The sequence below is a fragment of the Triturus cristatus genome, chromosome 6 (genome assembly GCF_964204655.1).
Source record: "Triturus cristatus chromosome 6, aTriCri1.1, whole genome shotgun sequence".
Lineage (NCBI taxonomy): Eukaryota > Metazoa > Chordata > Amphibia > Caudata > Salamandridae > Triturus > Triturus cristatus.
The window spans coordinates 1,806,454,899-1,806,481,175 of record NC_140589.1 but is presented as its reverse complement, the minus strand read 5'-3'; the positions used below and the strand labels follow the sequence as shown (position 1 = coordinate 1,806,481,175).

The 26,277-nt window shown below is 44.7% G+C and overlaps 1 protein-coding gene across 1 annotated transcript in view; it reads left to right on the top strand.

Moving 5' to 3' along the window:
* Positions 1 to 26,277, top strand: part of LOC146822050 (dynein regulatory complex protein 1-like) — a 1,074,594-nt gene that overhangs the window by 358,909 nt on the left and 689,408 nt on the right. The window contains exons 7-8 of the mRNA XM_085613165.1: positions 13,677 to 13,799; positions 14,058 to 14,197. Coding sequence (XP_085469291.1) covers positions 13,677 to 13,799; positions 14,058 to 14,197 — 263 coding nt within the window. The remainder of the gene's footprint in view (positions 1 to 13,676; positions 13,800 to 14,057; positions 14,198 to 26,277) is intronic.

Below are 26,277 nucleotides of genomic sequence, written 5' to 3'. Positions count from 1 at the left end.
TGCAATGCAGCCTGCAGGCTGGCAATGTGTTGTACATCTGTGTTTTTCCACAGTTTGTTCTCTTTTTTTGCTTTCTCATGAGTGTTTACCACATTAAAAAAAAAAAAAAAAAAAAGAGAGAATTAGGTGTATTATTATACCTCTATATATATATATATATATATGTGTGTTATTGGATGTGTATATTTACATTGCCTAGCCTTTTATGGGAGCTGCATTTACTTGGAAAAAATGATATATGTTTATACATATACAGAGCTGTATATATGTATGCTTTTTACATATATAATTTTATTATTTCCGGGGTCCCCGCACATGGGCGGGAATATTCAGTGCTTATGACTTTGATGAGGATACCCCTGGAAGAGAACTAGGATTACAGGTAAGTAACTTACCCATCCTAAACACCCACACCGAGAAAGATCGCCTTCAGACATCACCCGCCATTCTACGTCAATGACTACCCACCACTCAACGTCACCAAAGATGCCAGTGATATAAACAGCTAAATTCAAATCATCTTCGACATCGATATGGTGTCAGGAATTTCAAAACACTAACCTGGTGTGGTCTCCTGAAGGAGCGACATGAAGCTCAATTGATTCCAGAAGCGTGTCTCCGCTAGCTCCACTATGCTAGACTCCGCAGAACAAAGGGGAATCGAATGACAGAAAACAAAGTCACTCAAGTGTGTGGAGGGTGGCCTCTGATATAATACCTGAGTCCCTCTAACGATGATTGGCAGAAGGCATTTGCTGAAATAGTAAACAAGCATCAGACTATGAGTAATTAATTAATATGCACACTGGCTATTAAATTCTTTGTCCAAAGGTATGATTCCTTAACCTGGTCTTAAGACACTTGTTTATACCATCTGCAAGTCAAAAGACAAAGAACTTATCATGTATTTTTTCAGTAGGCTAAATATCACCTCTCTTCTCAGTTTTACATACTTTTAAAGAAAACAGAAGTCAACCTTTCTATATACCCTCAAGTTGGTTTCTCTCAAGGACAAATTACGATGCAATAAGCTTTTTCACAAGAAGTGTTCTTGTTAATCTGAATCCACAACATAATTAAACAATAAAGGTATCTGACTCTGAAGTAAGAGTCTGTTCTTTGTATCCAACCTGTTCCAGAAGTATTTCCCCAAAATAATAGTCTTTCAATTAATACAGGTTTACAACAAAATGTTTTTTTCACTTCTTTACAGATTTCCTGCTCCTCCTGAAAAGAATTACAGTTTTCAGTAGTGCAAGATGAAACACCACACCAACAGACACAGAGGTGGCATCATCATCGTACACAAGAAATCAATCATCTGAATGACCCCCGAAGGCAAAACCACGCCAATCCTGGAACACCTGAATTTCCATCTCCACAACGACGACAAAACCACCATCACATATAGACCCCCGGGACCACTAACTAGCCTCAGCGACACCATCACAGAATTCATCACTCCTCTTGCCATCGAATCCGAACACTACATCTTCCTAGGAGACCTCAACTGCCACCTGGACGATCCCACCTTCACCAACTCCACCACCCTACTGGAACGAATGGACACAATCGGCCTCATGCAGGTAGTTTCAGACCTTGCGCACGGAGCAGGACCCACGCTGGACCCCATCTTCATGTCCTGCAACCGTATCAAATACAGCCACACCACTGAACTTACCTGGTCGAACCTTTCCATTGTACACTTCGCCATCGCTGGATCTCCCAGCACTACCCCCAACTGCCACAGCACCCCCTTCCGCAGCTGGACCAAGATCACTCAGAACCAATGGACTGATGCCCTCCGCACCACCCAGCCCGACATCTGTAACAACCTGAATCAAGCAGTAGAGAACTTCAATGCTTGGATAACCAGCACTGCTGCCTGAGTCGCCCCCACTAAACCAGCTAGAACACACAGACTCAACAATTAGCCAGTTGATACACACCAGATCTCAGCTCGACAAAACGCAGATGCAAACTACTGGAAAGAAGATGGAGCACCAGCTGAAACATCACTACTCGAGCAACCTTCAAGTCTGCCCTCAACAACAAACACCCCCAGCTCAAAGTCCAGAAAAAGCAGGCCCTGATACACTGCATCGAGTCCAGCACTAACATGACCAAGGAACTCTTCGCATTGTCAGAGTTAACCTGCCCATCAGCCACCGAATACCGAATCCCCTTGCCACAGGAACTCTGCAACGCTGTTGCAAACCACTTCCACAAAAAGATTACCTTCATACACAGAAACTGTGAGCCCCAACCCACAGATCTGCTAAGCCTCCCCACTCCAGCGGAGACAGCCGACGACCATCTGCTTACCACATGGGAACATCTCAACACTTCAAACACTACAGCCTTAATGAACTCCATCCACCGGAGAGCACCCACCTACCCATGCCCTCATCGATTCTTAAACATCAATCAGCCACCAGCTCACCACCATCATCAATGCTCCAATTGTCACAGCCACCTTCCCCGATGCCTGAAAACATACAGAGGTGACATCTCTCCTCAAGAAGGCCCAGCGGCCTCCAGAACTAGCGCCATCTCGCTTCTCCCGTTTCCCACCAAAGTCCTGGAGAAAGCCATCAACCTCCAACTCACCAAACACCTGGAGAAAAAGAACCTGATAGACACCTCCCTATCAGGTTTCAGAGCCAACCACAGCACCAAGACAGCCCTGATCACTGTGACAGTTGACATCTGCATCCTACTCGACAGAGGAGAATCAGCCGCCTTGATCCTTCTCAAACTCACCTCCGCCTTCGATACCGTCTCCCACCACACTCTCATGAACTGACTACACCAGATCGGAATCAAAGACGCTGCCCTTAGATGGATGGCATCTTTTTTCACAAGACGCACATAGCATATCCGCCTCCCTACCCTCACCTCACAGCCCAAGGTCATCATCTGCGGCATCCTGAATGGCTCATCCCTCAGTCCCACCCTCTTCAGCATCTTCATAAAGTCAGTAGCAGACATCGTCAGAACCCACGACATCAGCATCATTTCCTACGTGGACAACACCTAGCTTGTACTCACGCTCTTAGCGGACCCCACCACGACAAAAAATAACTTCCACAGCTGCATGAACAGCGTCTCAACCTGAATGAACAAAAACTGCCTAAAGCTCAACGCGGACAAAACCGAAGTGCTGATTTTCAGCAGCCACACCTCCCTCTCGAAAGAACACGCCTGTAACCTTGGCATCATTCTGGACAGCAAACTCTCCATGAAACTACAGGTCAACGTCGTCTCCTCAGCTTGCCCACACTCCGGATGCTCTGCAGAGTCTTTAAATGGTTTCCCATCAGCACCAGAAAAACAGTGACACAGGCTCTCATTACCAGCCAACTGGACTACGGCAACATACTCTATTCAGGTACCACCAGCAAACTCATAAGAAGACTCCAGATGATCCAGAACACCTGAAAGACCTCCACTCGCTGCCCATCTAGAAAATATGCCAATTTAAACTTCTGACCCATGCCTACTAAGCCCTGAACCCGCCTAAGTATCAGCATACATGAACCACCACCTGAAGTTCCACCAACCAACGAGAAACCTCTGCTTCGCTCACCTCAACCTTACACAGACACCACACATCCGTTGCATCAGAGGACGATGCTTCTCCAACCTAGCCGCCAAATCCTAGAACGCCCTTACCCTCCACTTTCGTCCATCACAATTGTTGACAAATTTCAGGAAGGGACACAAGATCTGGCTATTCGACTGAGACCTTCCAATCAGCACCTAGATACTCTCACGGGTAATAAACCGCATTATACAAGAACTGATTGATCGATTGATTGCAATTCAAGCCTATAAACAACATGCTTTGATTGAATGTATAATTGTTTTCGTTTGTCTAGCATTGATTTATGAGCTTCCACAGAGTGTTCTTCAAAGAAGAACAGCTTGATTGTCTGTCACTACAGGCTGTTTCAAAAACATGAGACTGCAGAGACTTTTGAACAGCTGTTGGGAGTGATTAAGTGTAAAGTGAGTTTCAAGGGGAAACAGCATTTACAACGCTGTCATTACATCGAAGTACTATTACAACGCGGTCGTTACAACCGACTTGTTAGTACGCAATGCATTTACATCGCAAGTCATTACAACGACTTGCTGTAGGGGGCACTGAGGTATTGGAAATGAATTCCAACACCTACCCTACTGTTGCACAAACTGAAGTAGGAATAGTAAATAATACTATTCCTAAGTCCAGCGCGACCCCTACTGCAAGTCATTGTAATGACTTGCGATGTAAATGCATCGCATACTAACAACGCGGTTGTTGTAACAACCGCATTGTAAAAGCACGCAATGTAATAGATCGCGTTTTAATGTACAATATTCGTTTCAAGGGCTTCTCCTTGAGAGCAGCAACAGGGAGCTTGTACTCCCTCATGGACCTTGTGAGAAGAACCACAGGTGGCAGTTTGGGTGCAGCATAAATAACCTATCCACACCCACGTTGCCACTGACGCTTACTAACCTGTGCAATGATTTTATTTAAAGCCTCAGTCCTTTCATTGAAACACGAGCAGCAATAACAACACAATAAAAACAAATAATTTTAGCACCAAATCAGCACTTATGTTATTTACTTATAAATATACTTGCCCCCTCAAGGCACAACAACACCAATCTACTCCACTGTGACCAGGAACATGACATATGGCTCTCATTTATGACAACGAAGCTTGATTCTCGTTCGACATTGATCCTTTTGATGTTAAAGACGAGTTGCCAAAGACTTCATACAAAACCTTAATCTCTAAGCCTCCTCTATCTATATCTAGGGTATCTGATTTTCCACTTCAACTGATTTTTGCTGGTAATAACTGACCAGAAGAAAATCACCCCTTGAAGGTAGAAACCGAAAAGCACCGACATGAATCCTTAGAGGGAAGCTTTGTCCATGTTGAGCCAAAGCATCTGCAGAACAGAAGGCAGGCACAGGGGAATGAAATAACTAGAGCATCTTCTCTTCCTCCACCAGTTCTTCCTGGCCTACTATAGTGTAGCACATTAGGGTGTGTGACGCAAGGGGAAGGGCCAATGGTATCCTATGGATCTTAATTGCAGGGCTTCAGTTGCCCTCCCCACCCCTTGTGTTGCTGCTGCCACCCAACAAGGAACCTCCGCTGAAAGACTACAACAAGGATAAAAGGTAAACTGGCCAGCCCTGCTTTCTACCTGCTCTAAACTTAGTCCACCCGTCTGTTGGTCAGAGTTCCTGTTGAGCAGTTCATCTTAATACACTTATTCATCAGAATGAATGCCAGAAATGGGGTCCTGGCAGCCTAGTTGTATGGGGGTAGAGGAACACTATGTCCAGTCACCACCATGAGGGTCGTAATGCCTGTCAGGCAATTGGTACAAGAAGGCAAGTTACAGCATGGCTGGTGGAAGAGCATGACTGCCTGCTGGGAATGGTGTCCCAGCACGCCAGTATTTTTAGGGTGTGGGGGTGCACTGTGCCCAGCACCCCACCCCCATGGCAGGTCACTATGCCTGCCAGACAGTTGGTCCTGACAGGCGCATTGTCCCAGGTCTGGCTGGGGACAATATGACTGCCTGCTGGTTATGGGGTCCTGTAAGATTAGGATGTTGGAGAGCACTGTTCCTAGCTCCGGTACTCAATGGGGGTCACAATGCCAGTACTTACAGCCTCTGGCACATAACATGTCTCTGTAAATTAATGTTCCCAGTTTTCTCATGTTACGTACCATTTTAAAGTCACGCCTTCTTGCTGTTTACTTTCACCATGTCACATGCGCTGTTCACTTTTTCATGAGCACTATGTTTGCACTTTTTTGCTGATAACACTTACTTACAATTACTATTGATATTGCTGGCTGAAATGTATCTCTGTGCCCATTATAGAATACAGACTGCGAAAGTCAACCTTGATGTTTCTCATATTTCTCTTTGTTTGCTTGTAATTTATTTTACTGTATATAATTTCTCCTTATAATACTACCTGTTGAGACACTATTGTAGTCTATTACAATCACCCAGGTCTCAACAGAGTTTACAGGTTTCTCCTATTGTGTCTATTGGTAAATTGGTCTTGCAGGCATGTTAGTATTCTTCATATGCGTCACCTCTGTGCACGTATCATTATTATATTTTATATGTGTACCAGATGATCCTGACATATAGATATTTGGGGCATCTTGGCCAGACTAATATCTTGTATTCCACCGATAAATTAATGAGAACATTTTATTGTTCAGCCCTGAATGTGTTTTCGTGTCAAGAAAGCATGAAAGAAGAAAATAACTAAAGTCAAGCTAACACTAGTGAACATTTAAAATGGAGTCTGGTTGAGAAATCTATATCATCAGTTGGTCCTTAACTCTTCCGTCATAGTCTTGTACGCCCTCAGGCATCTAACAGTACACAACTTTCGGTTGTTTGGGAAGGCTTGGTGGTGCACCAACCTGACATTACATTTGCTGTTCACAAAGACTGTGAAAGTGACTCCATCCGGGGTAAAACATCCTAGGTGACACATCTAGTGATTTCACATTTGAGACTCTCCTACGGTAAATAAGAATTCATACAAGCATAGCTAATTTACCCGATGCCTGTTTCCTGGACAAAAGCTACTTATCTAGCCAAGGGTTCAAGAACTGTATAACTGTATTCACATCCCATAACTGGGAATACTTTGGTTCAGAAGGGACAGATAGTCATAGTCATCCGAATAGCCTACAGACCAGGGGATGTTCGCCCATTGAGACCCTCTTATTTGGGACATAGGCTGCTGAAATTGCAGACCTGCAAGTGTTAATGGTACAGTAGGCTAGACCTTTATCTATCAGCTCTGATAGAAAATTCAGAACATGCACTACATTCACCACCACGAGTTCCAGATTCTGTCCCTGTCACCAATGGAACCATATCCCTCAAGCCGTGGCATATTGCTAGGCTGTGGATATTAACCAAGTCCTCTTGCTAAGACCTGAAGCTGTAGCAAAAGACCTGAAATTTCTCTGCTTCTCCTGTAATCACCCATGCCACCAACTGGTGAGAGTTCCCATGAACATACTTCAGAACGTCTTATCCCTGATGGGAAGTAGGATTGGAAAATCTAAAGAATGTTCAAGAAGAATTGTAAACCAGGGCTTGTGTACTTCAAACTGGTGTCACCATGAGCAGGGTAACTTTTTGTCCCCTTACCTGCGCCGTCAGTCTTATGATCAATGAGAAAGGAGGACGTTCATTTCCTCTGCATTGGCCCAGTGCTGCAGGAATTTATCTGTCCACTTTGCCAGCTAATCCGACCTCAAACTGAAGACTCTCGGAAGTTGAAGGTCGAGGCGCAATGCAAACAGGTCTCTATGACATGGCCCTCATTTCTGCATTATTCTTGGAACACTTCCGGATCGAGTTTCCATACGCTGACATCTTTCAAGTGTCTGGAATTCCAGTCCACTACAGTATTACGCCTCCCGAGTGCATATTCTGCTGTGGCTAACATCCTCTTGAATAGGCAGAAGTGCCAGAAATCCTTGCCTAATTCCTCAAGGGCTCTCAACCTTGTTTCTCCAGATGAATTATCTATCAGACCCCTGACACATTTTCCATTTTGAGAAATATGGAACATAAGACCTTGTCCCTAGCAGACATTTCATTGTGAATGAGCTGGCAAGCAGTTCCAGGAAATGTATGTGTCGACTTTTCTCTTGATCTGACCATAAGCCACCCATGGCTATTTTCCTGTAATCGGCACCCACCATCCTGAGCCACTTGCGCGCAATTATCACCATGTCCGGTGCTGACCCAATTATGGCCCTGCTGTTCCAGGGCTTCATATGGTTGAGCCAACATTTCAGTCTGTTCTGTCCTCCATCAGGAGCTATACTTCTGCTGCGTAAGTCAGTCCTTTCTTGAGATGATCGGATCGACCTCCATCCTCTATGGTGCTTAACTGTGATGGGGTCCGGAGAATATCGCCCGAATCAATGACGCTAGAAGGCCACTATTGTGGCAAAACTTCTTTAAGAATCTCTTCCTCTAGTAAGGTCTCCCTCAGTTCCTTCCAAATAAATGTCATCTTTTTCAAGGGAAGTTTCAAGTTCTGTTGCATTGTGTCTATGACTAATGCTCGGAACACTATATTCAACCAAGGATTACATACTGACTTTTGCATCTTGAATATAAAGCCTAAATCCTTAAACAATGATATTGTCATAGAGAGATCTTTGCTTAAACAATCCCTGTCTTGACTCATCTTTAGAATGTCTTCCAGGTAGACTATTTTGTCTGAGCCCCTTGGACTGTAGACGTTCCATGAAAGGCCTCAGCACCTTGGTAAAACACCATGAAGTGGAGGAAAGTCCAAATGGCCATGCTGAGAAGTCGCACACAAGATGTCTCCATCTGAACTGGAGAAATCACCTATGGGGTACGAAAATGGGAATGGTGACGTATGCATCCTTCAGATCCAGTCTCACCATCCAATCATTTGGTAACAATATGTCTCTGAGCAAATGCATTCCTTTAATGATAAAAGGATAGTGTACCACCCATTCACTAGAATCCTGTAAATGTATTACTGGTCAAAAGCCTTTTTGTCTTTCATTTAGACCGGAAATATATTGCTGAGAAAACGCCTGGGGTGGAAGGCGGTTGATATTAGCATTTCCTTGTCCTTGGTCTATGAGGGAAAAGTCTCCCTCTGAAAAGTAAATTGGATTGGCTTTGCTTCCTTGGTTTGGGGGCCCTGTAAAATCCCATGTGAAAACCAGCCACTGTCTGTAAAACTCAAGCATTCCCAGTTACCTCCCTCCATTTTGATAGAAACTTCCTCAAACTTCTGCCCACTTTTGATTGGGAAGAATCCTTCTGGGGCGTTGGCTGCTCCTTGGGATCCTTTGGTCCCACGACCTCGGTCAGCACCTAAAGTGGGAAAGAATCCCCCAAACTTTGGAATTTAGGCGATTTTGGAGATAAGGTGGGGGGGAGGGAGGGTTGGAGCACCCTCTACCTCTACCGGCATCCCTGAAAATCTTTTGTCCAAACACCCTTTTCATTGAACTTTATTGAGAGAGGTAGTAACAAACTTGCTCAATTCTTTAATAAAGGGGTACCCAGACAGACCCCCATCCTCCACGGCACCCTTTCAGTGGTAGCCAGCTCCCTCAACTTCAGGTCCATTTTAATTAAAAGAGAGCGATGGCTCCATGTAGCTAGGGCACAGTTCGCATCGTAAGGAAACATATAACATGCTGTGGCCAAAGCAATAAAACATCAGTGGATATTACAAAGAATTCCTCAGCACATGTTATAGGTGTATCAACAATTCGTTAAGTGCACGATGTAAGCACAAATTATGCACAAGTTATTTCAATTCTTATTTTCTTTCTTTCTTCTTTTGGTCTTGCTTCAGACAGCCAACACGTGTTTTGTCGCTTACAAAGGGAAATCGTCCCACGACTTTCTCAAGGCTATGTCCTTTTTTGATAAAGACCTTTCTTTTGTGGTGATATTTCCAACCCACAAAGGGTTTCAGTATCTTGCGCGACGTCAATAAGGCAATCCATGCATCTGAGGGATCCTATTTTGTCCCCAAATCTTGAGCTTGTGAGTCTGACGGTCTCGTCCCAAACGTTGCTCTCCGTGTAGCTCGAGTACGAGAAAAATATACCTAAGCATTATACCACTGTTCATTAGTAGTTGCATCAGTGGATATTAGGTTGCAAGTATATTTGCCTTTTCCGCCATATTAAGAATCTTTGTCAGTGGCTGCATGAGGTTCATGAGCTTATCTTGACAATCTCTCTAGGAGTGATCAATACCTTCTTAGAGCCTTTTATGAATTTTGTTACAAAGATGGCTATCTTTCAGGTTGTCTACAGGATTAGTACCTTCCCTTTCAGAGAGGGCCTTGGGCATTCTGCTTTGAAGCATCTCCTGACCTCCTTGTTCCAGGTTTCCTAATCCTGCCACCTACATAATTAGTCACTTTTGCTGCCGGTAGCCATTCTGCAGACCTTAGTTGATCGATATCCTCTGAGTCTAACATATTCTGTGTATTACAATTTGGGATTACCAAATCTGCAAACCAGGACACAAATTGCGAATGTGCCCGCAAACATCCGAAAAGCACTTCCTGGTTCTGGGTAATGAAGTCAGGAAGTGCTTCTCATTTTAAACCCGAAAAGCAGCCAGAACAGCTGCCTGTGCAAATTGTGACTTGGACCAGCAAGCCACATCTGTCCCAGAGTCACAGAAAAAGAAAATCTAGCAGGAGATGCAGCAGATAATCTGTGCTTTAGGGTTAACACTGTACTCCATCGATGAAATTAGGAAGAGGTACTGTGACCTTAGGTCGCGCACAAAGATGAAGGTTGCGACGCACCTGAATGAGTCATGAGCAACAGGAAGTAGGCCCTAGACTGACCTCCCACCCACCATTACACTGGAGTTGATAGCGGAGACTACCTTGAAGCCAAAGGCAGATGTGGAATTTGCAAGGTGATCAGCACCTGCAACATCTCAAAGTGAGTGTAAAACGTTTTGCCTTTTAACATCTGTTATTCTAAGCTGTCTTCTACATGCTTTAATCAAGTAACATAATACTTATGGCCTAATAAGGAGTTTGTGTAGGCACCGCCGTACCGGTGGTCCAACCGCCCTATTACGAGTTTGGCGGTTGTACTGTCAAAGGACCACTGCAACCGCCAGAGATCCGTGATCCCTCTGTGGTGTTGCAGCGGTGTGAGGCCGCAATATCCTGGTGGCTCTGCTGCGGCACCGACAAGCATATTACAAGTTTCCTTACTGCGACCCTTTTCATGGCGGTGAGACCTCAGGGTCTGGGAGTGCATGGTGTGCTCCCCTGTCTGTATGCACCTCTTGTTCCTGCACAGCATAGACTTCACAGTCCATGACATGCAGGAATGCACTCGGCAGTCCCACAGCTTTGCCTTTCTAAGGCCCACATATACCATACGCCAAAGCACCACCTGCCAGACCACGAATAAACTTGTAACGTGGCAGGCAATGTGCGGAGATGTTTGGTGGTCTTCAGGCAGGCTCTGGTGTGGCGGCCTGCTTAAAGACTGCCAAACTCGTAATCGGGCCCAGAGGTTTTAGTAGGGAGTCCTAAAAATACCATTGTAGTGCATTATGGGACATGCAGTCAAAAATGCACTCATTGTAGTAGGAATTAATTAAACAAATGATAGCAAAATAAAAAAAGTGCTTCCCTTTCATAGTAAAATTAATTGTAAGGGCATTTTTTAAACAGATCAACCTGAGGAAGACAATGATGGCACAAATGTGGAGGGGCAGGATGACTCACACATGGTCGACGATCCCATTAAAATAGATAGGCAGCAACCACACCTCATGGCCACTGTAATACTTTGAACTCCCTGTGCATTATGGGTTGATAAAGAGAAGAATGGATTCAGAAACCTCTGGAAAAAAGTGTGAAAACACACTTTGAGAAACCCCACTAGCAACAGCAATCACACCCTGGTAACTACCAGAGGCCAAAGTGTCTAAAGAGCACAACATCTGAACTTGGATAGAATTGCTGTACTGCTTTCTAGATGTGGCTTTAAAAGTGCAATAATATCCAATATTAGAGCACTGTTTAGCTTGTTTTTGTCAAAAAGCTCTTACTCAGTGTGTTGGATGACTCAGAAAATCCTCCCCTGTCTCCTCTTACTCCTCTGCTGAGCAGCCCGAATTTGCATCCTCCTCAGACTCACATACAATGCAGCCATTGTGGAAACCCTGGTGCATTCTGAACCAGCATTTATGGTTTGCACACAGCTACCACCTAAATTGGATTGGTGGTAATCTGCATGTGCAAACTGGCCTTTTTGCGACCAGTCATACCGTTTGAAAGTCGCAATTATAGATTCTATAAGTGCAATTTGCAAATTTGGATTGCAGAAATTACCGATTCTCAAAAGTGTTGCATCACCAAAAATACGCGAACGTCTTTCAAACATTGCAAAAGGCCACTTTTTCAGTCCAAAGGCCATGTACGACCAATTCATGAAATGCAAATGCTTTGTACTTTCGGGCTACGGGGTGGGACTCTGTATATACCATTGGGAATTCAGAGATTATTTCATAGATTTGTCTAGCTCCTAACCCTCCCGTCTACTCAGCATAGGTTAAGGGAGCAGCGAGAGATACCTGCCAAGTTTCCTTTTCTGTGAAAAGGTCTCAATTTCCATTCGGGCCTTAAGGAATCTACCCTGCCTATAGATTAGCATTTGTGAACCTTGGTAAAAAAATATATATTATTAATGTCTTTGTGCATTGTAGATAGCTATAAACGTATTATTGATGGTCAGAATTGTCAGAACAATTCCCGGGTCCTTTCGGGGACCCCGGAACACTCCTTCAACTTTTAGAGCCTGATTTAGAGTTTGGGGGACAGAATACTCCATCGCAACACCTACTAAATCTCTTACGACTGGATCGGTTCTATTACTATTTAAAACTGATGTTGTCAAGCACTATACTGCGCGCCATTTTTTGGGGGGGATAACACCGACGTGCTCTTATGATTTAAAGGCTAGAAGGGCAGTGAATGGGTAGATTTTGGTTAGTTGTTGACTACTGCCAAATACTGCAAGACCTTCAGCCACCTTAAATTCCCCTGAAAAAAACAGAGCATTTTGTCCCTACTTTCCTGATGTCTGGCAAGTTTGAGCCAGCCTACTTTCAGTTCCAGATTTGTCTTTGCAGCATTTTGCCTTTTATTTGCACTCCTGACGGCTGTCAGTATGTTTTTCCTGTAGGCATATTGGTGAGAAATTCAGCCAGCAGATACTGTAGTGTTCTAATGCCATGTTATGTGCAGTCGCATCCTGATAATGCGGTCGGGACCGCCGACCGTAGGTCGGTCCCAATTCCACTACGGTGTTGCGCCCGCACGGCAGCGTCATGAGGGCTTTAGTGTGTTTGAGAGTCAGGACAACTTTACATTCCTGAAAACAAAACTGTCAACGAGTCTAACAACCTAAATCAGGCGTCTTCTGCCTAGTTTGGGAGTGTAGGAGCTTGGGGATCCAGTGAAATATGGAGGTCATCTCCCTCAACATGCCATCAGTTTAGCACTAAGTTTCCAGCTTTAGGCATGCCACTTGCAAATCATCGACATATGCGTTTAAGTCTAATTAGTTTAACTGAAGCTAACAAAGCCTTCAAAATTAAATGTATTAAAGTGCTTGGTGCGCGGGTTCCCTGGCTAGTTTTGACGGTGTACTAGGGATCCATGGCGCACAGACTGGAAACCACTGCTATGGTCTGTTGTTAAACATACTCTCTGTAAGTGAGAATAACACCTAAAAACACATTTTTATTGTATGTTGTGCTGCATTATGTTAAATCTATTCAGGTTCTATACCCTGAGCCATATGTACTAACTAAGCGCTTCTGGTTTTTAAAAAATAATCTCAATTTTTACTTTTTTTCTAACTGCACATAAAAAATATATTAATCTTAAAAGAAATGCCATTGAATAATGATATCATTACTTTTACCAGTGTGCTGTCTAATGCATTATATATTCTATCTGAGTACAACGTTCAACACTGTTTGTTCCTGTCAACTACAATCTGTCAATCGTTGTACATTTATAAAGACATTGCTATAAGTCTTGTGCTTGCCTGCTTACCCAGCTGGAGTATCTGTTGACCCGCATGAGGAAAGTGGAGGAGTACGAACAGCAGATGAGGCAACTTCTAGAGCAGGATGCCGAGGAGTACAGCATAATCAAGATTAAACTGGAGACTGATGTGCAGGTCTGTTGCAAGCATGATTTCAGGGTTCACTGGGTACCACTGCTGGACAGAGGGAAGGGTTGTTATTTGGCTGTAGATTACTTCTCAAGTTTAGGGATCTTGAATATCTTTGCTTCAGGGTGACATTATGGGAACCCTGGGGGAGTCTTTTTGAGTGAATTCCTTTAGGTTGTATTCAGTGCTTATTAAATTGGCTGCTATATAGAAGCAGAAACATTGTACTAACATTGCCCACTAACCAATGGTTTTTGATACTAGATACTTGAGCAGCAACTGCAGCAAATGAAAGCAACCTACCAACTCAACGAGGAGAAGCTGGAGTACAATTTCCAAGTGCTCAAGAAACGAGATGATGAAAATATTGTCACCAAATCTCAGCAAAAGAGGAAGATTACCAGGTAGTATCACTGTCTTCCCATGTCTTCTCCTGAATTAAGATACAGTGCTTTTCATTTGTATGTGGAATCAACTGTGGGAAATATCTCTTCATCCTGTCTTCGAGCCTACCACACATGCCTCAGAGTGCCAGTCTTAAATGGACTTGCAAAGTCTCTACTTGAATATCCCTGGACACAGGCACTCTTGAGTCGACCATCTGTTTGATATTTCCTTTCAGTTTAGTTGTTAAATAGCAGTCTTCTTCATTCTCAGGAACTCAACTTTACTTGGAGTTTCTAGGATTTTGTAATGTCAAAGTAGAAACTCCAAAGCTCTCCATCCACTGTCATCGGATTGTGACTGGATTTGCATACTTTGAATTATTCGCCAACATCATGTTATTAATCTTCAGCACTTAAAATAATAGCAGTGTTATAATAATGACATTTAGTAAGTCAGCTGCTATCCCCATTTTTGGGTCTTTATTTTATGAGTCAATGAGATGGCTGGACCTTAAGCCAAGTTGTAGTGGCCATCTTAAGTTTCTTATGGTATATCATGTGAAAAGGTGCCCTTGAGTACAACTGTAATCATACATAGTGTACAGATTATTCACAAAACAAAAATAGAACCACTGATATGGCAATTGTATGAATGTGTTGACTGCCTTCTTAACACATTCCACAGGACTGCTGCTTCTGCCAACCCGTTAATACCAAGACTCTGAAAAACAGGCACAGCATACTTGTCTTCTTGAATAAAGAAGCTTCTCCTTACTCTGGGAATACATTTCTAACCCTGCCTATCTGGGTAGAGAAAGAGCTACTAAAAAACTCTTCTCATTCTTCAAGGAGTAGTAGAAAAATGGCTAATCTGGGTAAAGGAATACAAAAGTCAAAGGTGATGATAACACCTGGATTGATGAAGATGTTATAGATATTCACAACTCAACAACTATCTTATTGACTCTTCCTGAGCTTAAAACTTAAAAATCCTCTATGATCTTCTTGATAAAATCTTCTAAGAACTCATGCTGCAATATTCATTTACTATCATTTCATCAACAAACAGTCCTTCTTCTTTCGCAAGACTGGTGTCTTCAATTACCTCTGCCTCATCGAATACTAAACTGTCCAACCACATCCGCATCCATGATCTCGTTGATGACTAGACCTTCCTACAGCACATCTTTTGAAACGCCTTCAGCAGTCAATTAATTCCTTATCGGTGATGGAAGTGACAACAAATAATACAGTTTCAGTAGCGTTCAGCCTTTTTGCTGTTGATGATCTTCCTGCTATAAATTAGAAGATGAAGAGCATGTTTATGAAGTAGACAGTGTAGAAGAAGATGAGGACTGGGTATGTGAAAATGTGATGCAATTAAGAGAATCAAAAGGGCAAAGTGTCAGGCCTTTTTATGCGTTCATGGAACAGTGAGTGGATCCTGGATGTTATAAGTAAGTAACTGCTGTTTTCCTAGCATTGAATCTTGCATAGATTCACATGCTCGAATATTCTCAGTTGTTAGACTAGAAACCTTGGCCACTGAGGTGGAGTGACAGAGGCCCCCTCCCATCCCTTGAGGCTCTAACTGCCACATTTGTGTGAAGAACCCTCTAGAGCCCAGCTCTAATATAATGTTTTCTCTTCAAAACTACGATTTAGACTAAGACATAGTGCAATTTAGCATTATTCTCTTGTTTGACACCCTACAGCAAGCTCTTTTTATGAAGGGTGCTGCATGTGGCGATAGGCAAATCTACATGAAAGACAAGCATACCATCTGTATAACGTTTCTACATCAGGACCACAATCCAAAGAAATGCAATATTTGTGTCACATTTCCGTAAAAGATACTGAGGGATTGTGGCAGAAGGCTGGCCTTACCTTGATAAGGAACGACATAGAGTACTAGTAGGAAAATTAGAATTTGAAACCAATAGCAACAACAGAAGGTCTCAGATCTCAACCAAATAGGGATTGCTTAACGCCCAGTCACGTGGTCAATCAAGTAACTCAAATACCCAGAAAAAATTAATTGGACCTGCCTTCCTTCAATAAACAGACTGCCCAGCCTAAAATCCACACCCACAGAAAAGTGACAGAGGAACTAATTCAAAGACTTCAGTCAAAAAACAAAAAAAGTCAATTTTGTCAGATCTGTCGACGATTAAAATAGTAGGCTACTCATCATCTAAGACAGTGGTCTTCAAGCTGGGGGGCGGGCCCTCCTAGGGGGGCCTTGACTGGTCCCAGGGGGGCGCCAGGCTCTGGTTAAAAGAAGCATAATGCTGATAGCAGTGCTTTGTTTAAGCTGAAAACAAATGATCAGCAGTTAGCAACTCAGTAATGGGCCATTTTTAAAAGGTTTCACATAACTCTAATGTTTACGTAAGTCTAGACATACTTAAACATTGCAAATCGAATAGAATAACTCTGGAAAAATTTTTTGGGGGGCCCTATGCTTTCTTTTTATACTGCAGGAGCGCAGCGTTAAAAAGTTTGAAGACCATTGATCTAAGGTATCATTGGCAGACCAGGTATTGACAAGGAAGTTAACCTGAGACACAGCAGAAATTGGTAGGACAGAAGGACTATCGATGATCGACAAAACAGCATAGAAAAGAAACAACCATCGTCGAAGGAGAAACCCTCTTCGCTGATGGAAGATATTTTCACAGCAGAAATGATCAAAGAAGCCCTAGCAACATCATTGAGGAGGGATGAACAGCCCAAACTACTGATGACAGATCAAAAGACCTTAATGTCTTCAAAACTAGCATCCACCATCATGGGCGGATACCTTCTAGTTGATGATAGTAGTACTGTTGACTGTGGTAAAGAATATTGTTTAAACTTTAAAAACATCGCCAACTCCGACTGAACTACCCATTAAAACCATGGTAATCTGACCATTGAAAATGTACCGGCAACCACTAAAATTACAGTTGCAGGAACCAGTGCTAATTAGAGGTTAAGATGGAGGCCACGATAAGGTAAACAACAAAGAACAAGTGACAGCATTTTTTTTCTCAGGAGATGAATATGAATAAGACCAATAGTCTACTAACCCAGGCCAGTTGCATATTGACGCTTTGCTTCAGCATGAAGCACCACCTGTTTACAGAATGAATTAAGTGTGTTATTCGAGATCTTCAGCTACTGTTAGTTAGTTATTTATCATGAAGGCAAACCCCGCCTCCACCATTTATTCCAATTGTGCAAACCCCAGTGGATTTACTAAAATCATTACAGCAAGTGATTTCAACTTTACTGGCTCATCACCCACTGCAAATTCCACTTTTTCTATCTGAATAACCAGCGGCCATTACTCCTAAAGATGCTGTGAACATTCTTTCACCAGTTTCAACCACACCTGCTAGTTCAGCAGCATCTAAGCAATTACAAACCATACAGCCATCAAGGCACCCATAACAACATTCTTTTGCGGACGAGACAGATGATGATGATTATACTTCTACCATATGTGCCTGTTACATTGATGAGAATGATGATGATGATGGAGACCTGCATGGCAGAAATAGTCAAGTAGATCATGCCTCCCAACTGCTGTACACAGATCAGTTATTGGAATGGGGTTCCTTTGTGGTGGCTGATGATCCAAGTCCTACACTTTAGGATTGCCTGCCTGATGATATAGACTGATATCATACTGTAGTAAAGCAAGCTTAAAACAAATTCAATGTACAACTCTGAGGAAACCATGCTTTCTTTTTGACTTCAAAGAAAATCTAGTAAGATCCTATAAGCAATCCATGTTTTGGATCATATGTGGAAGAGGGTCTTCAACGTATGAGGAACCCTACTCTTCAATAGTAAGCATTTCATAACTAGGGACGAACTATAAAGTTCTGCAATCATCGCCAGCATGATTGCTAAATCAAAAAAAGAGGGATTCAGTGAGATCCTTATGTACCCTGCATTGCACCACCTGATGAAGAAGGAAGAAATATGCGACACAATGAGTAAAAGAGTCAATGTCCTTGCAGGCACTAGTATAAAAGATGTGAATGCCTCTGCCATAGTTGTATGGTATGACATACATTTATGAAACAACATCCACATTCTTACAAAAACTTCCAGCTGAAGACTAGGTCCAAGCATTGGCTATATTGATAGAAGGCGAGCTAGCATCTGCTTCCTTAATTAACTCAGCCAAGGACACATCCTTACTAGGCATTGAACAGACTGGAATTCCAGCTTCAATGCAGAGATATGGATGGTTGAAAAGTACAACTTTTATGCCAAAACGGAAGCTAAAATAATGGACATGCCTTATGATGTTAGCAGCATCTTGGGCAAACAGATATATATAACTGAGATATATATAAGAGAAACTGATACGCAGGTTCATTACGGTCTCTTCAGAAAGGACAAAACTTCTATAGTTACAGAAAACAATCTCAATATATGGAATACTATCAACCAGGCATTCATTTTCGAGCCTATAAATCTTCATTCTATGGGTATGCACTGTACCAATATCCTTCGTCTTTTTGAAACACTAAAAGTATCTGCCCAGTCGCTGTTCATTTACAGCTGCCTAACACCTGGCAGGTGCATCCAGTTTGTCATCCCTCACAGTTGTAGCCCTCCATTCCTGATCCTTTTTCCCATGCCCTCCCTCTCCTACCCCCTATCCTTGAACAAGGGTATACGGAATCTGAAGTTTCTGATATTTGCGATTCTTGTTTTTTCCTCCAGTTCTTGATTCATTGGAAAGGTATCCCATTAGTGAACAGTCTTGATAACCAGCTTCCTTTGTGCATGTCCCACTGTTGGTTAGAACGTTTTTCCCTCCTCTGTAAAACCCAGAGCCTCAGGGAGGGGTATACTGTTAAACTTCTCTGTGGGTAGACACCCTCTATGTGACTCCTTACCCGGTTACCTAGTCTGGGCATGCCGACACCGTAATCAATTAGCAAGGGTGGTGGTGGACACTTCTGGCTCGAGTATTTCCCTTGTAGTTATGGGGGGTGAAAAGGTTGGTTCTGATGCCTTGGTGGTGTCTCCATATTAATACAAAAACAACAGTTGATGGACAGAATGCAGAACAATGTCATACATTCACCCCAGTACAGAGATCTGGGCCTAAATCCATTGTTTATTTGCTCACCATGCCATTCCAGTTTGAACCCAGCCATATGCAAATCAGTCATGACCCTGTGCCTCATGGGAACAGTCCAGCCCGAACTGCCAAGCCAGGTCCTCCCTGGACTGGAAACAAGCATCCTAGGACCGGTTTCGGGGTTTCACCCTTCTTCAGCCAGGATAGCTTGATTCCAGTAGCATGGAGAGCACGGGACTCACGTCTGAGCATACCCATCCCACTCGGGTTGACAAATACAAAAACAACAGTTGATGGACAGAATGCAGATCAATGTCATACATTCACCCCAGTACAGAGATCTGGGCCTAAATCAATCGTTTTTTTGCTCACCATGCCATTCCAGTTTGAACCCAGCCATATGCAAATCAGTCTTGACCCTGTGCCTCATGGGAACAGTCCAGCCCGAACTGCCAAGCAAGGTCCTCCCTGGACTGGAAACAAGCATCCTAGGACCGGTTTCGGGGTTTCACCCTTCTTCAGCCAGGATAGCTTGATTCCAGTAGCATGGAGAGCACGGGACTCACGTCTGAGCATACCTGTCCCACTCGGGGTGACAAAAACAAAAACAACAGTTGATGGACAGAATGCAGAACAATGTCATATATTCACCCCAGTACAGAGGTCTGGGCTTAAATCCATCGCTTTTTTTGCTCACCATGCCATTCCAGTTTGAACCCAGCCATAAGCTGCTGTAAAATCTTTATTTCGGCATAATAGCCATAAAAGAGAACATTTATAAAATAAACCCCAAAACTAGTTATAATATTAAAAACAGTTAAAAATGTGGAAAAGAAACTGTACATCCAGTTTAACGATTTATGCACTTTTCAGTAGTACTCGTCGCTTAAACCACATAGCAGCCAGGAATTTTGAAACAGCGAATACAGTAGATCTCGTCACATCTGATTTGAGTATTCGGAATGCATACATGCAATGAGCGAACCCCAGATTTTTACACAAAGGTACGAGCCAATACCTTCTAGGCTTACTATAAGCCGGGCAAAAAAATAAAACATGAAGTTCATTTTCATTATCACAATTGCAACCGGGACAATTCATTGGAGGAGAGGTAGACCACCTAGTCGTAAAGGCTCTAAGCGGTAGGGTTCCATATCTCCATTGCAGATACAGTTTCCTGGCTAAAATGGGGTAGATATCATCTAAAAAAAGTTCAAAATTATATACATGTTTAATCTTTAAAAAAGATTCTGTGAGAGTGCCCACCTCTTGATTATGGAGGAGAGAATCCAACTTACTATCATAAAACAATCTAGACAGGTGTTTACGAGAGATCGCGTTACAACTATTCAAAGGGTCGTCCCATAAAGCAGGTATGCCCAACCTACCACATTCGCTCTTGACATACATAAGCCAGGGTATTTTCCATATCTTGGGCATACATAGTATTTCTGCCAATTCCAGCCTGTAATTTAACCCCTTCCATGCCCATGACGGAACGGTTCCGTCATGAGCATCGGTTGCGCTGTGCTCATGACGGAACCGTTCCGTCATGGCCCCGCCCGCGCTCGAACCCTTCAGCACCGCGGGGGAATTCCCGCCGCGCTGAAGGGGTTAATAACTCAGGAGTTGCCCAGAGCCTACGCCAAAACCTTAGGGGTTTGACGCCAAGCTCATGGGTGATCGGTCTTGTACCCAGATCTAACCTCAATGGGAGGAGTGGAGTGCTGGATGGTAGGGCCAATAGTTTTCTTAGGAATTTATTTTCAGTCATGCTAATGTCAGACTTACAAACATGACCCCATAGTTCACCCCCATACATCATCGCGCCCCTGGCTTGTGTTTTATAAATCTCTAATGGTGGTCCTATTGGCTTTATGGTCGACTTGTTAGCAAGCTTTAGAATGCCCCCTGCCAGCTGTGCCAATTTCAGTTGGGACTTAGTTTGCTGGGGGGGCCACGTCATACTCTCATTGATAGTTACCCCTAAGTAATCAAATATCTGGACCCTCTCCAGTCTTCTAGTACCTATTTTTGGACTGGGGCGAGTAGTCGCTGGTGGATTGAAAATCATAAATTTAGTTTTTAGTGCATTGATCTCCAATCCCCGCTCAAGGCAAAAGGACTCAAATCCGTCCAGTATGCGTTGAATCCCCATTGGGGATTTTGAGAGCAGGAGGGTGTCGTCTGCAAACATAATTGCAGGCACCCGATTTCCCGCCAGCTTTGGGGCATCAGTGTTTCGAACCGTATTCAAATGAGTGATCACTCTGTTGACATAGAGGCAGAACAGGGTCGGTGCCAGAACGCACCCCTGCCTTACCCCCCTGTCAACGGAGAATCGTGTTGTCAAGGCTCCATCCTTCCCGCACCTTACCCGGGCAAAATGTGCTTCATGTAGCCTCATCAGAATGTGCAAAAGATGATGCGGTATACCCAACTCATAGAGCACAGACCACAATTTCTGGCGTGGGACCAGATCGAAGGCGGCGCGTAGGTCCACAAACATCATGTAGAGGCTGCCGCCCTCCAGCGTAACCGTCTTCCAGAATAAAAGATATAGACGGAAGATCTGATCCATGGTGGACGTGTTTTTCCTAAATCCCGCCTGGAATGAGCTCATTAACGAATGCTCATCAATCCAATCCTGCAGATGAATTAAAATTAACCTCGCAAAGATCTTTTGCGGAACATCTATAAGGCTGATGGGCCTGTAGTTGGCTGGGAGCAGAGGAGAGCCCCTCTTAAATATAGGGACTATCTCTGCGCCCAGCCAAGTACAGGGCACCTCCATGCCTCTCAGGATGGCATTTTACAGGATGCACAAATATCGGGCCCATATCCTTGGTTCGTGTCTAAAGAGGTCACCCGGAAGTTTGTCCAATCCCGGAGCTTTACCAGGTATAACTTTACCAATTGCTTCATGGACCTCTTCTAGCGTAAATTCGAATACCACCTCGGATGAGGTGGATATAAACATGTTCCTATCGATCCCCCCAGATTCAAAGCCCTCAACTGAGCTGTACAGGCTCCGGAAATGCTCCTCCCAAACCTCCGCTGCTATATTAGGTTTGATTGCCGACACCGGCTCCCCAGAGCCAGTGTTGACAATGGACCAAAATTCCCGGTGGTTTCTAGTTGCGAGGGCAACTGTCAAGTTTGTCCATTTATCATGGTCCCACTCAGTCTTTGCACGCTCAAGCAGTCGTCTATATTCAACTCTCCTTTCTTTTATTAAAAGTTTATTATTGTTCTGCTTGAGTGCCTGTATAAGCTTTGATTTAGACTTTCTGCAGGAAGCATTGTACCAGGAGGACGGATTAGCCCTCTTGGTCCGTCTAGGTACCGGAGGGTTCAACACTTCAGCCAGAGTACTTACTAGGGCAACATGGAGTGCCTGGAGTTTAAGGTGGTAATCAGTGGGGCAAGGTTGAGCAATTAAGGCGCTTACCTCATCAAATACGGGAACTATCCCTAAATACGGGAACTCTCCCAGGTGACTTATCAGGTGAGATATCAGCACAGGTTCAACAGCCTTTGGACTATTCAAGTCCTCTCCATAGATCTCCTCTTGCTCGGCTGGTGCAGGCAGTGGACCGATCAACCTCCACACTATTCAGGGGTCGCCAAAGGGACAAGTGTCCATCAGGTCGTAAATCCACTTCTCATGGCCATCATAGGAGACGAAGATCACCTTCTTGGTCGTCCTCCTTGACCCACACCTCCAAGAGGGATTATTCTCCCACACTAATGGACAGTCCACCCTCCAGAGTGTCACCTGTCGATGACATCAACACTTTTCATGATGTCTTGTCAAGAGGAGCACAAAAGTTAAACATAGAGATGTCCGCACCTCAGACATCTACGTCTGTTATTTTTAGACTCTGCATCAGAGGTCCGTGTTGAGGCCTCTGCTGCCATTTTTCCTGGTCTCTTACAACCAGTCATTGACATTTTCCTTACCCCAGCAATAATCAAAACGGCTCCGGCAAGGATCTTAAAGAAATATAGACCAGCAGAGCAAGAGCCCCTGTTCCTCAGGTCAGACCCTCCACCAGATTCGGTTATTATTGCGGCTGCAAAGAAGACCCATGCAGTGGCCTCTTCCTCGACGGTCCCTCCGGACAAGGAGAGCAGAGCTCAAGATTCTTGGGGGAGGAAAGCTTGCAGCTCTGCAGCTGCATCTTTGAAAGTGTCTAGTGAAAAGCCACCAGTCCGATTCCTGAACCAGAATAGGGGAGAGAGGAACCAGAGCATGGTAATTGGCACAGGAGGGGTCCCAATGAGACAACAGATGATTCATCAAGGGCTTGAGGTGCAGACGAGTTCAAGGAACCACGTCCGTGGTGGCAGCCATCAACCCCTGGATCCGCAACCAAACCCGAGCTGGGGCAGAAGGACGACTCAGCAGGTCCTGCAAAAGAGCCTGCAGGGTAGAGATCCGAGCAGGAGGGAAAAACACCGCCCCAACAAGGTGTTGAAAAGTCCCCCAATAAACTAAACTCTCTGCACAGGGACCAGATGAGACTTCACAGAATCAGCTTGAACCCCAGGCTGTGGAACATGGCCATCATTGTCTCCACTGGCAGAAGAGCCTTAGGAAGGGAGGAAGCAAAGACCAGACAATCATCAATATAGGGAAACACAGAGAAACCCTGAAGCTGCAAAACCCCCACAGCAGGAGCCAATACCTTGGAGCAGAAGAGAGGCCAAAAGGCATCACCCGAAACTGGTAATGGACACCGTCCACTGCAAACCTCAGGAACCGCTGACTTCCCAGATGGACAGGAACGTGAAAATAGGCGTTGTTTAAGTCCAGAGACGCCAAAACATCACCCTCCTGGATGAGGGGTGTCAAGAATTCCTGTCATACAAGGGAAACACGCCCTTATGTAAACAGGAGAGCTGTTACATAACTCAAGGGAAACACGCCCTTATGTAAACAGGAGAGCTGTTACATAACTCAAGGGAAACACGCCCTTATGTAAACAGGAGAGCTGTTACATAACTCAAGGGAAACACGCCCTTATGTAAACAGGAGAGCTGTTACATAACTCAAGGAAAACACGCCCTATAAAGGGAGGAACCGGGAGGTACAAGGCTGTCGGATATTGTGTTTACACCGACGTACCTGCTTCGTGAAGAGCAGTGTTCCGGAGTGGTGCTCCAGTAAGGCAAGAACGGAGGTAGGTCGAGTCGTTACTCCCTGGGCCGTGTCTTGCCCCATCGTCACCTGTGAAGGACCCGGAAGCTCTACCGGTCAACCATTGAGCCTCGCTTTTTGACTCGGCTGAGTCCAAGCGCAGTGGCGCTTTTGCTGGTTGGAGTCGTAACTCCCAGCCCGACCAGAGACACAGGGACTGCCAGCTGTAACGCACACCAGGAGGTGTTTGCCGCGTTACAGACTCGGAAGTCCACAGGATCGATCGAGCGGCTGCTCTCGGTTCAGTCTTCTTGCTTGTGATTGGGGTATCGGTGACGCATCACCAGGAGGTGACTCCGCGTCCCGGTGCAGTCTGAGGAAGAGGTTGAGCGGCTGCTCCCTTCAGGTAGAGACCCCGGCTGGGTGTTTCCCTGACTCCTCGATTCTCCCCAACACTCTTCGTGCCCCTCACAGCCTACCGATTGGCATTGTCGGCCATTTCATTTCTGCCCTCTGTTGGCATACGCCGGGATCGGCGTATATGCAGAGGACGGTTAGGACCATCCGTGCTGTGGGCTGGTAACGTACTTAGCCTGGAGGATTCCAGTGACTATAACTTTTGTTTGTTCTTTGTATTTTATTTGCCTTCATTAAAAGAACTAACCCTTCACAAGTGGTTGCGTCCTCATTGTCGTGTCTGTTAAACGATCCTGAGACGTTCAGGGCGTTACAAAATATCCGACCTTAATAACACTAACTGTCTCCCGGTCGATAACAGACATGGCAACACTTGATGATGTGCTGGCTGCTTTAGCGGCCATGCAAGTTGAAGTGGCTGCCTCTAGGCAAGAAACAGCCGATGTAAAAGCCAGACTGGATGCTATCCAATTGGACCCGCTCACGCCCAGCACCTCCCTCACGAACCAGACCCCTGCGGTAGTAGTGGAAATGCCGGTAGCCATCCCCTTGGCAACACCAGAGAGGTACAGTGGGGATCCTAACACAGTGCAGGTATTCCTCACACAAGTGGCGCTACATTTATCGTGCAAACCAAAGGCGTTCCCCACGAGTCAGGCTCGTGTGGCTTTCCTTATATCCTATTTGGCTGGAAACGCGGCACAATGGGCCGTACCTCTGGTGAGCAGGGACGACCCCCTCTTATGTGATTGGGGTGCTTTTCGCGAGGAATTCCTGAAGGTATTCGACAGAAGGGCTGACTCGTACACGGCGGACCGTGAAATGCTTGAGTTGAGACAGGGATCCAACGACCTGGTGCAGTATCTCAACGCGTTCCGAAGGCTGGTTGCGGAAACCAAGTGGCCTGTTGCTAAACAGACGGCGCTCTTCCATCAAGGGCTGTGCGATGAGCTCAAGGACGCCGTGGCTCATATTGACCCTCAACCCAAGACATGTGAGGGCCTTATCAACCTGGTATTACGGCTGGAACATAGGCTAAGTGAAAGAAAGGGGGATCATGGGAGAAAAGGAAAATCCCTTCCATCCTATGTGACGGTGGGAAGTCCTGAAACTTCCACCGCATCCAAGGGAGAACCCATGGACATCAGCGCAATACGAGCGAGCCTCACAGCCACGGAGAAAGAGTCACGCCGTAAACAAGGATTGTGCCTATATTGTGGCAAAAAAGGCCACTACGTACGTGAATGCCCTGCCAAACCGAAGACGTCACGTTATCGGGCCAACCGGTCGGTAACAGCCGTGGTGGACATACCGGCGGAAAACTAGAGGACTCCAAGACCAGAGAAGGGGCATCTCGGAGTCACTCATCCATCCCTTCACTTTCCAACTCGGTCACTAAGGGACAACGACACCTGTTTATCACGGTGCACGTGGGAGTGCATGACCAGT